At 39.6% G+C, this 18300-nt stretch overlaps 2 protein-coding genes and 1 pseudogene across 3 annotated transcripts; all 3 read left to right on the plus strand.

Moving 5' to 3' along the window:
- The first annotated feature begins 333 nt into the window (after positions 1–333).
- Positions 334–3049, plus strand: LOC115663876 (disease resistance protein RPS5-like; annotated as a pseudogene).
- A 2253-nt stretch (positions 3050–5302) lies between these two features.
- Positions 5303–11151, plus strand: LOC115663877 (uncharacterized). 2 transcript variants are annotated; one of them, XR_008816688.1, is made up of 11 exons: positions 5303–5442; positions 5565–5626; positions 6224–6343; positions 6480–6579; positions 6759–6839; positions 7352–7401; positions 7505–7655; positions 7743–7799; positions 9663–9784; positions 9892–10165; positions 10892–11151. XR_008816688.1 is itself a non-coding variant. In XM_030585857.2 (10 exons), the coding sequence occupies exons 1-10, from the start codon at positions 5380–5382 to the stop codon at positions 10097–10099; spliced, it is 1014 nt and encodes a 337-aa protein (XP_030441717.1). In that variant the 5' UTR covers positions 5303–5379; the 3' UTR covers positions 10100–10382. The 2 variants fall into 2 exon arrangements, 1 of the variants encoding a protein (XP_030441717.1); XM_030585857.2 differs by lacking the exon at positions 10892–11151 and having other exon boundaries at positions 9892–10382.
- Positions 11152–12965: 1814 nt separating this feature from the next.
- Positions 12966–13364, plus strand: LOC115681623 (antifungal protein ginkbilobin-like protein). Its single transcript, XM_030605621.2, has one exon. It carries the CDS (start codon positions 12966–12968, stop codon positions 13362–13364), a length of 399 nt encoding a protein of 132 aa, XP_030461481.2.
- The last annotated feature ends 4936 nt before the right edge of the window (positions 13365–18300 follow it).

Genomic DNA, 18300 nt, shown 5'->3' on the forward strand with positions numbered 1-18300 from the left:
ACTAGATTGTTGATTTTGATTGGGAAGAAGAAATATCAATCCAGATCACCACCCGGAGACCCCCGGCGAAGGCCCAAGACAAAAAACTTGAAAGGTCTTTCTATTTATACATTGGACGACATTTGGTATTTTGTCGTTTTGATGACGTTGCTACGGGAAATGATTTAGGTGGGAGGGACAACTGATTGCAGTAAGGCTTATATGAAATATTATTATTGTCAAAGAAATACTATGTTTGTCATTGTGCGCAATAATTCAACCCACTAAGTTGTGTTTTCCACTATTTGCTACTTTCCGCTTTGCTTTTACTTTTGTCTGCCATTTTGGCTTGTATCACAGTACTCTTTGTCGGCCATTTCTTCCGGCCTCTATTATTGAGTCTGGATAGGCATCTTACAAGACAAGATGCTCTCTACGATCGAACTCCACCGTTCGCCCGGTTTCCAACCATTTAAGTAATCCATTTTTCGATCTCTTATCTTGGAACGAATCAATGGATTGCGCAAATTCTCTTCTACAACTCTTCAACAATTTATGGGGCTTGGCCAGCATACCTTTGGGCTACTTTTGTAATCTGAAAGATAATGTCAACTCGTTGCGGAACGCAAATGACAACTTGAAGGCCAGGAGCGGAGATGTGCTGGCAGAGGTGGAACGTGAAGAAGGAGGAGGAGGTGTGCAGCGCACGAGAGAAGTGGCAAACTGGTTAGGCAAGGTGCATGAATTTGTGGGTGGAGGAGATCAAGTTCTTCAAGAAGGCGAGGAACGTGACCGAATTAAATGTCTCAATCGTTGTCTTCCATGGAACTGCTGGTCGAGTTATAAATTGGGGAAAAGAGTCGACGAAATGCTCAATAAAGCGAGAGAGCTCCTACCTAAAGAAGGAGAATTTGGTGTTTTGACGTCGCCGTTGCCTCCTCCTCCGGTGCTCGAGATGCCTATGGACGAGACTGTGGGGCTTGACATTTCCAATCTTAATGAAGTGTGGAAATGGCTCGTGGACGAAAAACAAGTAGGAGTGATTGGGATGTATGGAACTGGCGGTGTGGGAAAGACCACCCTCATGAGAAAGATCGAGAAGGAGCTTTCACGCGCAAATAACGGGTTCGATGTTGTTATATGGGTGGTGGTGTCTAGGCAAGTGAACGAAAATAGTATTCAAGACGCCATAAGAAAAAGGTTGCACATTAAAGATGAGAGCTGGGATCGATGGTCTCGAGATGAGAGGGTCCATCATCTATATCATGTTTTAACCCAAAAGAAGTTTGTGTTGTTGATTGATGATGTATGGCGGAGGCTGGACCTTTCAAATATCGGAGTTCCTCATCCTAGTCTCGAGAATGGATCCAAAGTAATGTTCACAACTCGGTTAAGGCATGTATGTGATCAAATGGGAGCCAACGAAACCTTGGAAGTACAGTGCTTGATGGCTAAAGAAGCTTTGGAATTATTCGAGAAGAACTTTGGCAAATCGCTTGTAGATTGTCATCAAGAAATTCAAGACCTCGCAAAAGACATTGCCGAAGAGTGCAAAGGGTTGCCACTAGCCCTTATTACTGTCGGGCGAGCCATGGCCAGAAAAGACAATCCCCATGAGTGGAGACATGCGCTAACAACGCTGAGGAACAATCCACACAAATTGTCAGGTATGGTGGAGGAAGTGTACCACATACTAGAGTTCAGTTATAATAGCTTAAATGACTCTACCCTCCAAGCTTGCTTCCTTTACTGTTGTCTCTTCCCTGAGGATTACCTCATAAGAACAAACGAGCTTATTGAACTTTGGATTGGAGAGGGCTTGCTAGAAGACACCAATGATGTATACCGTATGCGAGACGAAGGAGAGTCTGTCTTAGGGGACTTAAAGAGGGCTTGTCTATTGGAAAGTGGGGAGGATAATGATTATGGAACACAGTGTGTAAAGATGCATGACGTGATTCGCGACATGGCGACCTGGATCGCTCGTGACCGCGGGCAAAGCGAGAACAAGTTGCTAGTAATAGAGAAAGAAGAAGACATGTCCGCGAAGATGATCTCCAAATGGGGGGAGGCAAAGAAAGTATCCTTATGGGGAAAATGGATCCATAATATCAACCAAATACCATCTAGGTGTTCCCAGCTTGAAACTTTGATTGTGAGGGAAACTGATGTAAGGCTTGTGCCTAGAGGATTTTTTGACTTGATGGTGGCTCATTTGACAGTCCTGGACCTGTCCAACAACAGAAATATTGAGATATTCCCAGAAGGGATTTGCAATTTGATTAGTCTACAGTACTTGAACTTGTCGGCCACTCGTATCCATGAGCTGCCCCAGGAAATTAAGAACTTGACTCGTTTACGGTGGTTGCTACTAGACAATATAACTGGGCGCTTCCTAATTCCAAGAGAGGCAATCGCAAGCTTGCCATTGAATGTGTTCAGCCAGTGGAAGTTGATTCAATGCCAGATATACCGGGATCAAAGAGTGGTTTGTGAGATCGATTCCTCTCCACTAGGTCAAGTGAACGAAAAAGAGATCATAGAGGAACTAGAGCGCATGCAACATTTGACCGAGTTATCTATCGACGTGTCGAAGTCTTCTTCTGCCATGAAAATATTTCAGTCACCAAATTTACAGAGATGCATAAAGAGAGCAAGAATCATTGATTCTCAAGAGGACTTGACACAGATCGTAATAAGTTACTCACCAACAGGCACCGGCGTTTTCTCGCATTTAGAGAAGCTTTATCTACATAATTGCTGCGCGCTTAGGGAGATGGAGATTACTCAAGGAATAGGACAAGTGCCTAACTACTCTTGCTTCCCTAATCTCGGTGTAGTTTGCGTCAAAAGGTGCGGGCTTTCGGACTTGTCCTGGCTCGTGCATGCTCCAAAACTCAAGACTCTGGCGGTCATGGATTGCGATTTGATGGAGAAGATCATTGGGGATAGATTTGCATCGGAGGAAGTAGCTGCTTCAGGACTATTCTCATGTCTTCAAGACCTAATAATCATAAATCTTCCAAGCCTAACGAGCATTTATGACCATACTCTACCCTTTCCTCGGCTGAAATTACTTGCCATAGGCGAGTGCCCTCGTCTCAGAAAGTTGCCGGTGGACTCCAACAGCTCGCGGGGAAGCTTGGGACATGCCCTTGTGGACAACGACTGGTGGGCCAAGTTGGAGTGGGAAGACGATGCCGCCCGGACCAATTTCACCGCCCGGATCAAGAGCTGGGTCTATGGAGTAACTTTCTACCCATAGGCGGGAAGGACACTCGTTAGTGAAGCTGCACTCGGCCTCATCAAGGGAGTGGAGAGTCGGAGGCGGAAAATCTTCCAAGTTGCGGGCCGTAGTTCACCATATCTGTGTAAATACTTCTTCTTTCTGGCTTGCTGGTGTGTGTGGGGGTGTCTAAGCAAGTGAACTCTCCTCGCCAAATGTAGGTTCAATCAGGTAAAGCACGAACTCTGCTCTATATTGATCCCACCAAGTACGTTGTTTAACATTATTAAGTGTCATTTACTCAACATCCCCGTCACTCGGACTGACAGGGGATTCTCTTGAATAGTTTGGTACAATTCACTTGTCCATTCGGGTCATCCTAAAGCCATTTCCACTAGGCTTTGCTTCTTATTGAATTTCCAGTAACATAATTCGCGGCGGGGTTCAAAATCAGATGGGGCCATTCCACCCAAATTTAAGAATCTTGGTAAACCATCCTTTGTTTGTTGGCTGGAAACCATTTTAAAGCGGGAAGAACACAAACAAACCTTGGTAAGCAACCCAAATGAGACTTGGTACACCGAAACAAATTAGCAGTCGAATGAGATAAAAAGTAGTAAGCCACGTAAATAAAGTTTTAGTGTTCATATTAGAGTTTATAAATTTAAAGCCATGGGAATGACAAATAAAAGATGGTAATCAATAAGAGAGTCGATAATTTTAAATAAAAATATCAAATTATCGTAAATGGGACTTAGTTAAGGGTAAGAAAAATTGATAATTTGAAAGTGGAAAGAAGGAATGTTGGTTAACTCAAAATAATTTTATCAATTTGTCCGTAAGTTACCAACAAATTACTAAAATCAAGTGAGCGGTGACTTTGTTTTTCACCGACAGTTTTTTTAAACTCATCAACTTTTTCAAAAATCAACCATCACGGGAATTTTTTTTTTTCTAATAAGACGGTGAAATTGTTTTTTGGCGGTCTCCATGGAAATATCAAAGTCACTTGCTTATCCAATGGGGAACTAGCGCTTATCCTCGAAAGAATTACCCAAATCCATGGATTGGAATTGCGATTTTTTCTTCCATCGATGATCCGTAGTATTTTTTTTTTGTGCAAAAGATCCGTAGTATTGTAGTTAGGTATGGTAATATGTCAGTAATTTCATGTTAATACATTTCATCTTTTTGTTGCCGGTACCCTGTTATGGAGTGAGATGAGGGAAATATATAACTTTGGGAAAATATGAAAACAATGCCTCAGTTTTCACGCTTTTTGGTTGTCTTCGCCCGGCAATGGTGTAGTGGAAGCTGAACTTAACCGTGCACCGTTAACAGTCAATGGTATATGCAAGTAGGTGATTGAATAGAATAAAGTCCTAAAATCGAGCGTATATGGATGAGTCGCATTGCCCACAATTTGATTTCGTGTATCTAAACATTGCCTCTTTTTCGAAATGGACATGATAAACTCTCGAAGTTGCCCAATCCATATTGTGTGTCTCGCCTGAATGGCCCTATTTTGCGGTTGGTCCTCTTGAATTAGCACTAAAATTGGAATAAAAACAGGAACTATTCGAATACGAATTAGGAAAATAAGACAACAAAATTCGCATAAAAAATAAATCCCAAATATAGAATGTTTGGTATCGTCCTGTCACGAACAAATAGATTTAAGATAATGACACAAATAGTCATTGAACTTTGACACAATATACAATTTGATCCCTAAACTTTTAATTTATTCAATATAGTCCCTGAACTTTTGGTACATGTTCAATTTGATCCCTGAACTAGTCCCTGAACTTGAATTAATGGAAAGACTATATTGAACATTTTCATATAGTTCATGGACTTAAATTAAACATGTATCAAAAGTCCTAGGACCACATTATACAAATTACAAGTTCAGGGATTATATTACACATTGGGTAAAAGTTCATGGACTATACAAATAAATTAAAAGTTCGGGGACCATATTATATATTGAGTCAAAATTTAAGAATTTTTTATGAAATTTTCCTAATAGATTTATTCGTGCAGAACTATTACAAAGTAACAAAGCAAAGGAGCGGTGAGACTGTCTTCTACGTGGCGCACGGCGAGACGCTGTCGTCGAACTCAACTTCCGGCGGCGGCGCAGTGGCAAATGGAGCAAACGTCCCCGGTTCATGGGAACGCTGCAAATTCAACTCCACATCTCTCTCACTTCCCTTGCCATGTTCCTCCTCAAGGTAGTTCCATCAACAACCATCATCACCCTCTTCTTCCCTCTCGAACCTGATGCGTTCGTGCATTTTTTCAAAGACTTGGAACTTATTTTTTCCTTCTTTCTGGTTGTCTTTTGCATGGGCAGGCATGGAGATCGACGGCTTTCGGGGTATATGGGTACCTCAATTTCACCAAGCCCGGCTTCGTGTGAGTAGGATCACCCCGATTTTTCATGCTTTGATTTAGTTCTCTGGGCTTTATTCGTTTCATCGTTTTGGAGATGCGGGAGTGAGAGGTTATGCAATTTCTTTTGTTGCCTCGCGGAATCTTAGATTCAGGGGGAGTGAGGTAGAAAATAAACAATTTGTCAAATCTTTGTACTGGGACGAGATGGAAAAATCTTACGGGAACTGTCGCAGAATGTAGAATTCAATTAACGTAATTTGCGCCCAACATACTCATGAGTCCGCCCCTATGCCTAGATGTTGTGGTAGTTTTCGGGTCATGATTCAATTGTATGTCCCTGGCACTGAAGATGGTGATTGGCAACTTGCAATCAGGGGTCGTGCTCTGGGCGGTGCAGGATGTGCTTGTGTGTGGTTACTTGTACAAGTTAATGCATCTGCGTGTGTGTGAACATGCACAGGCATAAGTACATGAAAACATGTGCACAAGCACACACATACCACCAGCTAGAATGTGTGCGGTTCCTTCTGAAGTTGAGTCTCCATATGGACACTGTCAATTGATTTACACCTTTTTTGTGAAATTCCTCTTTATCTCATTGTATAACTTGCTCTACAGCGAACATGCAAAGAAGTTCAAGTCAGAAGAGATGGAGGCTCGAATAGAAGGGAAGAATTGCATAGTTACAGGAGCTAATTCTGGACTTGGTTATGCTACTGCTGAGGGTCTTGCTTCACGGTATTTGCTTTCAACTATGTTATTCATGTGCTTACTTTGCTTTCTCATGCGTGAATGCATGTTCAACAATCTCTACGGGAACTTCTCATTTTATTTCAAATTAGTAAATAATCTCGAGTTCAATTTTTTCTTTCAGTGGGGCTAATGTTTATATGATTTGCCGCAACAAGGAGAGAGGAGAAGCTGCCCTCTCTTCGATAAAATCTACTACGGGAAACCCGAATGTGCATTTGGAGGTATGTAGTAGTTTCCATTTATTATTTTTTATTTGTCTCGAGATATTCTTATGGAAGGATTTTTGGTGTTTGCCTGTTGTAGGTCTTTAGAGGTCATACTTCTGGATGACCGAGTAGATCACCAGTTACATAGATATTTGATTACATGTGAGGTGATGCCTTACTAATCTAGTGTGCAGGTATGTGATCTTTCGTCTGTCAACGAGATCAAGTCATTTGCATCCAGATTTTCTTCAAAGGATTTACCTCTTCATGTCTTGGTAAGTCTCTGGTTGGTTTTCAATCTCCGACTCTAATGCTTGTGGGTTTGCATATGTGTGTTTGTATACATATGTAACTGCTAACAATATGTACAGATATTCGTGTCTGCCTGCACACTAGCCCCTTAGTGCTTGATTATTTAGGGTTTCTCAATCTGTCTGATTTTTCCCCTTGCTTGTTCTTCTCAATTAGCCTAGTTGATATGCAATAAGAAAGCACTATGTAAATTATTTGGCAAGTTTTTATTTTTTCATTTTCATATCAATGGTGTGTCCGGGACTCTTTGAGCATTTGATAATCCCCATCTAGTGTGATAGTCCTCTCATTTCACACATACTGGGCAATTACCCAAGACACACAGATCTGTGCTCCTGGGGTAGTCCCAAGAGAATGCGTAAGTGTGGTGATTCCAATCCATGCTAAAATCAAGTGTAAATATTTTGCAAATTGTCATGGCTATATCTTCCTCAATATTGCTGATAAAGTCTGATACGTCTAATGTCATGATCAGGTCAACAATGCTGGCTTGCTTGAGCAAAAGCGGATCACCACGCCAGAAGGGTGCATTTCCAAATTTTTTCTTCGTCAGAGTTGATGAATTTATGTTATAGTCTCCTATAGAAGCATTGACTTATTTTGTTTCCTACATTTTCTGGATGTTCAGGTTGGAGTTGAACTTTGCGGTGAATGTATTAGGAACTTTTGCAATGACAGAATTAATGTTGCCTTTGCTTGATAAAGCGGCACCTGATGCTCGAGTCATCACTGTTTCTTCTGGTGGAATGTATACAAGTCCCTTGACCACTGATCTAGAGGTCAGCAACTCAGCATCTTTCGAGCAGTTGGAAAATTATTTAAATTTCCTATTTGTTGTCCTGAATTTTCAGTGTTTTTTTCTGCAGTATAGTGATGCCAACTTTGATGGGGTGCAGCAATATGCTCGAAACAAGAGAGTTCAGGTTTGCAGTGTCACCTACTCACTGTTCAATTCTTCTTTATTTCGTGCGATTTTTTTTTTTTGGGCGTTACTCTTTCAGAACACTTAAGTGGGCTATTTGAGCAATACTGTCCCACTCTGTTTTCATCAGCATGTCAAAATCTTCTCTTCGTACAAAATTTCTAGTGAAGAACCACCAACTCTCTCTTGGGAACCAATATTCTATTATCTAATTATTTCCTAATTGAATGGCCTAATATGAACTTACTGGCTTCAAAACATTGGTACGTTTTCATTGTGGCTTGGATTCTTCGGTGAGTTCCACCCAATTCATGACTATATCCGAAATAGTTGAGGTTGAGGATTGGGCGCCCCTCGAGGTGCATGGGAGTAGCCCTCCATGATACATACAGGTTATGTCTGTGAAAATCCCTTATTAGGGGTTTGCGATGGATCTTGGTCGCTTTATGAAATTCTGTGTTATTTCTGTGGGTAAATTACGTTGAGATCCTTCGAGTTTTGATCAAGTTACTTGGAAACCTTTATTTTCATATATTACTCTGATGCCCTCCAATGTTGCTCAATCTGGACACCCCCTGTATTTGCATAAGCTACTCAAACCGCTCCTCTGTATATTCAAAAACTACTTTTCTCATTTTTACTATCTTTATTTCAGAAACTTACTAAAAGGGGTGTTAGAGTAGTTCTTGAAAATACAATATGGGGTGTTAAAGCCGCAGAGATATGATTGTGAAAGGAACTTATGTGAGAACTGTACTTCTTTAGTCAAACAAACCAAGGCAAGTATTCTCCTGTGTTGTTTTGCCATAGCCAAGGACATTTGGCTTATTTTTCGGTTGATAGAAGCACCATATAATCTGCTTAAATTGTTGAAAGAAAAAAATTTCTTTTCGTTCCTATACATTTACACCTTTCCTTATCAGTACCTTGTACTTTTATATTAATTGGTCTGATTAAGTCCTACTTTCACAAATTTTCTTAAGTCCCTCTAACACCAAATCCAACCTAATCCAGTTAACCTGGCTGTCAGATGACGTCGTAATGTGACGTGGATAAATTTTTTTCAATGTGGACGATTACGTGGGCGTCTACATTAGCCAAAACTTTATCGACATCATACTCCGACGTTGTCTATATTGTGTAAATTTTTCCATACACGTCCATGTAGGCATCTGCGTATTTATTCGCATCATACTTTGGCTTTGTCTGACTGCCTTGTCCCCTAAATCTGGTCAGATTTGGTGTTGGGGAGACTTTGTAAAAATAGAGAGAATTTGATTAGACAAATAAAAGGTATAGGTACTTGATTAGAAAAAGCATGAAAGTGGACAAAATGCAATATTTTTCCTTTGCAGAAGTACCAACAAAAGGACATAATGACTGTATCGTAGATGCTACTTTGTTCAGATCTGTAATATGCTCTATACAAATGCACCCTTCCTTCCAAGGAAAATGTTATTTTTTAATGATTCTGGTATTTCCCTTTGAATTGCCTTATTATAAAACAAATCCCCATACTTAGAGAGTTTTGCCTATCTGCTCTGGTTCTCTTCTTCAGGTTAGAGGCACGTTCTAGGAATTAATTTGGTTCGATTGCTAAGACTTTACTAGAGTTCCATTTGACTCAGATCATAGTGATCTTGATAAAGATTTTGAGCTGACAAGTTTCAACAGATTCAAGTACTAAACAAATCTTAAATTTGATGAAAACTTTTGAACATACAACAGTGGATGATCCGCTGTATTGGAAAGATGTGATTGTGAATTGCCAAAATATTTGAAAAAGGTTGTGCTTCCCGCATGAAGCGTCATCTAGACGAAGTTGCTGTTCATAGTCACTGTTAACTCTTATCTGTTCTTTTAGGTAGCGCTAACAGAAAAGTGGGCTGAGGTACACAAGGAGAGAGGGATCGGCTTCTACTCGATGCACCCTGGTTGGGCTGAGACACCGGGTGTTGCTAAGAGCTTGCCTGGTTTCTCTAAATCGTATGGCAATCCTTTTATTTGCGGTTACTTTCTTAGTTCACTGCCTCCTATTTACTTGGCTTTATTTTTTACTCTGATTTATTTATCTTTCTTATTTTTTTGATAAGGCTTTCTGGAAAGCTGAGAACTAAAGAGGAAGGTGCCGACACAATTATTTGGTTGGCTTTACAGCCGAAAGACAAATTGGTCTCTGGTGCATTCTATTTCGATAGAGCACAGGCGCTGAAACACCTCATGTTTGCAGCTACTGGAGGCTCTCATACTCACATTGACTCGATAATTGGTAATCTACGGTCTCTATCCTGCCTTGCTTGATGAAGCAGGAGTCATTTCAAGGATATACCCGACCCTAGCTGCAGACTGTGATTCAAATTTCAGAAGGTAGCGTCTTTTTTTCTCTTCAAGGTTACAGTTTCTTGTGGCGGTTATAGACAACATTTGCGGTAGTGGAGTGTTTGCCTGCGATATCTGTGTAGACTTATATGCACTGTGCTGTCTAGATATGGGTGTTGAACCTGTATCCCAAAGATGGGACGATTCATTTTATTCTCTTTCAAATGAGTTATTGAGAAGGAAATTAAATGAAATTTTACATACACTCTCTCCTGGTGCTTCCACTATATGTCATGCGTGCCTCGTTTGCATGCAAAACACAGACTAGTATTATCTATTTGAAGATTCTAGTACGGTGAGAAGTATAGCGATATGTGTTTCATATTTGTTCCATCATAACTCGTGCTTTCTGTGGTCAGTGATCTGTGTCGCAATTAACTAAGCAAATTCACATATTCTCGCTGGTCAGTCGTATACAATGAATGCCTAATTTGGAAGCCAGCTCGAGGACTAAAAATCAACAGCTTTCCTTCGAGATTCGTGATCACCCAATGGAAGTTTGGCTTCCAAACTCTTTATCGATATTTTCGAGTTTACAAAAGGAAAACCATTTTGGTTGTCAGCTATGAAGTCTAGCTAGAAAATTACTAGTCAATGGTCTGCTTACTTTATCTGTAGTTTCACCAGTATTAAAGGTTTATGAAGGTTTTTTACAGGCAACTCTTAGAAAATAAAGCAATTGGCTTGCTGCAACTGATCAATCTCATTTTTCAGGCAAGTCTACAAAGTGCAATTTCTGACTAGGAATTGAATTTGGGTTCTGATGGAGTATGAAACCATTGAAGATGTCTTAGCAAGTTCATCGTCCAGGTTGCATTTGAGTTTTGAATGTACCCATTAGGTCATCTATAAAACCAGGAGATAACAGCTGCTGATTCTACTACATGCCCTCTCTGATCTATTTCTCATCTGTCACATTGTCGATGAAATAAATCATTATATGTCTGGTGAAAGGCGGCTCTTACTTTTTCTTAGTCCTTTCTTGTTATTCTTCGCCATTCATGTTGATGAGATTGTGCATTTGATTTACAATGGGGATCAAGTAGACCATTGAACTCTTCCTCACCAACCAAACTGATGTATTTCATGCATAAAATTTCTTGAACTAAAGTGCCTTGGACTCGAATTTATGACTAACTAAATAAAAATATATAAAAAGGTTTCCATTATAGGATTGCTGGAAGGCTTCGACTAAAACTGATTTAGTACAGACATCTTCTGGTAATCTATATCAGAAGAGTCTCTGTAAGTCAACAAGAGGAGTACACTTATCTAAACAAGGGACACACTCTTCACGCATTGGTCGAAAGCCTCGCGGGTCTTGTCGTAGATGTGGTCTCTTTGAGGCCAAAACTTCTCGACCTTCGACAGCGCATAAGACATCCCGCTGTTGCAGAGCCTGCCCATCTTCACGAGCTTGATGCAGCATCTGTCCGTTATTTGTGTCGTCTTGTAGAACGTGAAGAAGATGATGAAGAAGACGAAGGCTTTGAGAGCAGCTTTAAGAGATTATAATGTTGGATTCTGATGTTGCTCCTCTCAATCTCTTAATACCGCACGTAAAAACTGATTTCCCCATTAATTATCATTAGAGAAAACTAATACTAAAAATGAAATCATCGCATATTTATAAATTGTGAAATTTGAAAATGATAATAATTTTATTACGCATGCGTGCGTGTACACATGTGGAGAGGAGGCGGAATCTAAACGATTCAAAGTAGATTAGACAAGATGTGATTAGAAGGCAAACATAGACCGGTGTTTCACCAGAAATGGGTTATCGACCCAGATAGTGAACAGTTCTTCACCAAAAGTTTGATCTTTGGTTTTTTGTGATAAAAAGTTTGGTGGAGATTTCAGACAGGAATCTGCAATCGACGTAATCAAGAAGATGAAGAGCAAATTTAAAGGCTAAAAGAGATGGCGAATGCGGGAAATTGAATTGACGCTAAAGCGTAAAAATACATTGGAAAGATAAATTATTCATGATGATGAATCCTTTACAGTAATTACACGCCGTCCTTTATACTTCAATTATCATAGCCATCGATTAGCAGTTAATTATCTCGAATGCAGTGTAAATGCATTCCCGAGATTTTAGCCTCCTCTCATCACGTCAACCCTTATGCATAAGCGATTACGACTCATGAGATGCTACTGTGTTAACCGTCGCTCAGTATCGTCGCCTTCCATCGATATCTTCATTTTGCCACTTTTCTTCTTTTCCATATGTCCAACACTTAGCCAAATGTGGCAAATTATAATCGTCAACCAATCTCTATCGTACGTCGACAGCTATATATCAAGATCATCGATAATCACTGCTTATGGCCATCGACAAGTGTTTTCATTATCGGTGACATCACCGAGCTCACACCCACTCAAATCAGTGTCATGCGATTAAAAAAGACTTGGTTATTTTTTGGTATAAACAACTGATCTTAGATACCAAGAAGGTGAAAGCCAAGAATAATAAACGGGTAGATGGAAGATTCCTCTTGCCGAAGATGGAAGTGAATGCACAACACATAATGCTCATAAACAAAGCAGGGACATCTAACATTCATTCAAGTGATTACTACTAGGAGAAACACATTGGAAAACATGACAATCGAGAATGACATTGTAAGCTGTAACATCCTACGTCCATCGGGAACTATGATGATTTGCATGGACCACCTCTTTATATAGCACTAGAGAGAGACGCAGTGAATATTCATTTTCGTGAGCCAGCTCCTTAAATAGGAAGCTTATAGCAAATTAAGGAACTATACGCAGGCAAACGATGGCTGTTTTCTGGAGAATCCTAGCCATTGAAATCTGGTTCTTTTGCATCTGCGCCAACGTATACTGTCTACCCGACACGACCGTATCGTACATAATTTGCAATGGGATCAAGATTCCCCACTGTAGTGCTTACGGCCTTGCGGTGGAGGGTGTCATTGATGATCTAGCAGGGCAAACGGCAAATAATGGCTACAACTATTACACTCGATCTACGAACTCGGCCCAAGTTTGCTATGGCCACGCGGCTTGCGCTGGGCACCTTTCGAGTTTTGATTGCCATCGGTGCTTGGTAAATGCCGGGTACGACCTCGCAAATGGGTGCCCCGATAATACCGGGGCGCAAGAGCAACTCAAAGATTGTCGGATGACGTACGAGAATTATGAATTCAAGGAGTGAATGGAGGATGATCAATAATGCTAAATTAGTGTGGCCGGGGGGGTCCAAGTTGTTTGGCAATTGAATAACTGTGGTAGGTATTGTAATATATATCTTATAGTGTTGTTGTGATCGTTAAGTGTTATCAAATACCGTTGAAATATTGTTGACACCTGAATTTTTTCCGACAAATCAAGTGGACATTTTTTTGCCATAACAAAAAACAATAACAACAACAGCAGCAGCAGCAGCAATAATAATAAACCCACTGAAACGGGCGATCCTCCTTACATCATTCTCCGTGCGTCGTCGCTGCCGGTGAGTGACGTCATTCGCCGCCTCCAAGCTTCACCGACCGTTCTCCTTTCACGCTCTGTTCCGCGGCCGAGTGTTCAGATCTCACTCGAGGTGCCTCCGCTGGTGCTGTTTTCAATCATTGTCGATCATGGAAGCTTCTGTCATCGATCCGATTGCAACTCGCTGCCTCGCTCAGCTTCATTGACCTGGTAACATCTCTACTCTGTTTTGCGAAGGAGGAAAAGCGATATCACATCTTCTCTATTAAGATCAAATCGGCTCCGTTTGGGTTTATTTCGTTGGTTGCATATGTCCCGAACTGACTTTGAATGAAACCTGGTCTTAAATTTGAGTTAATTATGTGCCATTTCTTTCCTCAGTCGAACGCACGCAACCTGTTTGCTCATATGTCTCTGAGATGTGGCTAATGAGCAAGTCTATGTTATTGTCCGGATCTGAAGTTGTTTGAACATAATGCACGTGATGTCAATCGTTTCCATTAGCTGTTAAGCATGGTTTCTGACATATTTCCTTGTTACCGACAATGAAACTGAGCATGCATTATTGCTCCTGTTTCTGTATTTTGTGTTCCTATATGCTCCGTCACAGTGGTTTCGATTTTGCCTGCACGACATTGTAAGCTGTGACATCCCATGTTCATCCGGAACTATGATGATCTGCATGAACCACCTCTTTATATAGCACTAGAAAAAGACGCAATTAATGGGGGTTTTCATGAGCCATCTGTTTGCATAGCAAGCTTAGAGTAAATTAAGGAACTGTAGATAGGTATACGATGGCTGTTCACCAGAAAAATCCTAACCATCGGAATCTGGTTCTTTTGCATCTGCGTTGACGTATATTACTCGAAAGACACGGCCATAGTGTACACAACGTGTAATGGGATCAAAATCCCCTACAGAAGTACTTATGACAATGAAGTGAAGGGTCTTTGATGATATGGTCCATGAAACATCAAATAAGGGTGTTTTGCAGAAAATTGTCGACAAAGAACCTTCCAAAATGTGGATCAATATGGAACTCAATCAAGATGTGAAAGGTACTTTGTTGATTCATGGACAGGACAAGCGAATTGACAAAAAAATTAGAGGTATGAAGACCGGAGGCAATCACGACCAACCATATAAAAGGAATATGAAATGTAGAGATAACATGAAGATAAAATTAAACTAGTATTCATTGATTGTATGGCGGTACTTTGCTTGAATTACAAACCCAATATTTGTAGCTACTAGCAACTGTTAATAGCAGTTACAAAAGAAAGCAAATGACATCGTACGTAACTCCTAGAATTCAACAACATGTATTTACAAACGGTTATCAAAAGACCCACTACTCGACGATCGTGGCCTCATCACTTGTCTCATGTCGATAGTTTATTCCACAGCTTGCAACCACTCTTTTTGATAGTCATAGCATTCCATGTTTCTCCGCCATTATCATAAGTAGCTTTCGAGATTTACGACTTTACAAACTAGTGATCATGCTGGATTCACAATTGAATGGGCCGTTATGATCGTGGCCATAATTGTTGGCCTCATGATTTCAACACTTGCCTTTGATTTGTCGATCCGCGCTTCAACTTCAATCCTTTTATCGATTGACCAAGTTTCACTTACCGACATTTCGTGGCTCAATACTTAGTGATTTCCTCTTATATCTCTTGTCGGCAACTCCTCATTGCTTTTGTTGATTATCCATAGTTGCCAACCAAAAGGACTTAGCAAATTTTCCTCTAACCATGTCTTGCCCGGTCTTATCCAATTCGAGTCCCCAGTCAAGGATTGGGGTGTCAACAAATGGCTATGAATATTACACTCAATCTACAGACTAAAGCCAAGGTTGCTATGGCCATGCGGCTTGTGATAAGCATTTAAAAGCGTTTGGTAACGGCCCAAAATTTCTATTCCTGAAATAGTAAAAGAACAGAAACGTGTTCGGTAACGGCATAAAATTTCTTTTTATTAATAATATTTTAATAATATATTTTAATATTTTAATATTTCTTTCTTTTCGTTTTTTCTTCTCCTCCTTCTTGGCCATGGCCGGTAAAATATTTTTTAATTAATAATACTTTTATTAACAATAATTTTTTTATTTTTTTTTGCCATGGCCGGTAAAAAATTTCTTTATTAATAATACTTTTATTAAAAAATAATTTTATTATTATTTTTGGCCATGGCCGCAAATTTTTTTTATTAATAATATATTTTTCTTTTTTTTGGCCATGGCCGGTAAAATATTTTTTTATAAATATTTTTTTATTAATAATATTTTAATAAAAATAAATTTATTGAAAATATTTTTTTTACTTTTTTTGCCATGGCCTGGTCACTGGCCATAGCCGGTAAAATATTTTTTTATTAATAATATTTTTTATTAAAATATTTTAATAAAAAATATTTTTATTGAAAATATTTTTTTCCTTTTTTTTTGCCATGACTTGGTCGCTGGCCATGACCGATAATTTTTTTTATTAATAATATTTTTTTTTTCATGGCCTAGTCGCTAGCATATTTGGTAAAATAATTTTTTTTTGCTCATGGTAGGTAAAATATTTTTTTTATTAATAACATTTTTTTATTAAAATATTTTAATCTCGCCAGATACGGCGAGGTGGCCCTCGTCTTAGGACATTAGAAGCTACATTAAAAACTAAGAAAAAGAAGAAGAAAAAAATTGATTCTCATTTTTGTTCCCAGAATCAAGAAGTTACTTTTTTTTTTATTCTTGATTCTGTTCCAAAACTGATTCTGGGATCAATTTTTGGCAAAATTGTGCCCAGGCACAAAAATTTTAACAAACGGATTTATGTTCCCAAACTGATTCTGGGAACAAAAGAAAAGAATCAAACACTATTTGGCAAGTTGCCAAACAGACCCTAAGTGTCCATCTTGTTGCTGAGGCGAGAAGGATGGAACAAAATATAATGGAGTTTCTGTAGCTTCAATGAAACTATCTTCACTAGGCTCTGAAGCAGTAGATGGCTTTAAGGGAGCGGTCGTGCTTTTGGATGTCCTGCGTTGATTCAGGTGGAGCTTCCTTTAGCTTGCTTTGTATATGGACCCTTAGGTGAATTTGAATCCACCTATTGGGGAGTTATTTGCTTATAACATACGGCTTTGGCGATTGGGTTAACTCCATTGTATTGGGATCCCTATACCGTGACAAGTTGTTGAAAATCGTATATCTTTCCTTTTTGATGGGTATATTCCTTTACATGGAGAACGGACTTACTAAGGATTTTTTGTTTGCAATGTAGAAAGGACTTTCTTAACTGAGAGTGTATTCCAATTGTATCGCTTCATTGTCATTCTAGTCTCATCACTGATTTCCCGAGGAAGAAATCTTGCTTCAACTTAATGTTTACTTTCTTTCCTGGGGTGGGGGAAGAACAAAAGAGGATTGACTTAATGTACTCCAATTGTGTTGCTTCATTGTGCCATAGATGTGAGCTAGTGATGAGGTTGCTTATTGTTTACTCTCTTGTGACAGCATGTGGCAAGTGGAAATCGTTTTTTCTCACATTGAGTTGTATTTAATCACTGTATTTAGATAACTGGAGTGTGAAGGCAATCGGAAGGAAGACCCTAGAAACTGGTAGGATGAGGTACCTGATCTGCATTGTCCTTCGCAGGTTGAAGAGTAGTTTCAGAGATGATAATGAGCTTCGCTCTTATTTGATTGTCTTTGGAGATAATGTTATTTTTTGCGCTTGGTGATGGAATTTTTGGCTTATTTGCTGATTTATGGAGCTAATGGTGATGCAGGTACTGAAGCTGCGCCAAGGAAGGACGCAGCACCAGCTTCTGCTTGATAGTTATGATTATTTTGGGGCATGATCATGTTATTTTGAAGGATTAGTTATTGATATCTGGACGCAATGAACTTTTGACATATACAGTTGCCCATTTAATATTCTTTGTTTTTGTTTGATCTATGTGGCATTATTTGCAATTTTGAATGAGCATTAAGCCTACTATCCTTAGTTATATCTTTAATTTCTCTTGATTGAAGCGAGTTGCCGAGTCTTATTATGTTAATCCCGACTCTGAGAGTGTGCCCTTTCTCAGCCTGTATGGTCTCATGGGAAGTTTAATAGGCAGCAAGATGGTTCTTTGGAGGTGAAAACGTATCCTGTTTCCTCCAACATTTAGACTATGTCCAATTTAAATCTTTTGAAAAATTAAAAGATAGACAATGACATGCACCGTGCAGGTCGCAATTCGCAATCTATTGAATAGGCTGAGACCTTTTTACGCAAAAGATAGAACAAGATCAAATTCGAGCTTTGCTAAGATCAAAACGTAAGCTATGGACTTATTGTACATAAACACAATCGACATTTCTCAATTTTTCATTGATGATAGTTTTGAGAACATCCATTATATTTTGTTCAGAGCATCTGTAACAAGCCATCTACTTCAAAACCGACGCCATGTACTGCAAAACTAACAAAGCAAGCTAAAGGAAAACACTAGAGAGGCTCACTTAAGGGACCTAGAACTATAAACTCTGATGGGGAAAATCTTAGCCAGTCCTCTCACACGCTCCACCTGAATCACCGCAGACATCCAAAAGCAGGACCGCTTCCTTAAAGCCATCTACTGCTTCAGAGCCTAGTGAAGATAGTTTCATT

This window comes from Syzygium oleosum, unplaced genomic scaffold, assembly GCF_021117445.2.
Source record: "Syzygium oleosum isolate NSW1041296 unplaced genomic scaffold, Sole_v2.1 Sole_v2.05, whole genome shotgun sequence".
Lineage (NCBI taxonomy): Eukaryota > Viridiplantae > Streptophyta > Magnoliopsida > Myrtales > Myrtaceae > Syzygium > Syzygium oleosum.

Excerpts from the sequence above, each read along its gene's own strand:
- LOC115663877 (XM_030585857.2), top strand. The coding sequence starts at position 5,380 with ATGGGAACGCTGCAAATTCAACTCCACATCTCTCTCACTTCCCTTGCC. Across the intron at positions 5,627-6,223 it reads TTCACCAAGCCCGGCTTCGT|CGAACATGCAAAGAAGTTCA; the intron begins GTGAGTAGGATC and ends CTTGCTCTACAG. Across the intron at positions 6,580-6,758 it reads ACCCGAATGTGCATTTGGAG|GTATGTGATCTTTCGTCTGT; the intron begins GTATGTAGTAGT and ends TCTAGTGTGCAG.
- LOC115681623 (XM_030605621.2), top strand. The coding sequence starts at position 12,966 with ATGGCTGTTTTCTGGAGAATCCTAGCCATTGAAATCTGGTTCTTTTGC.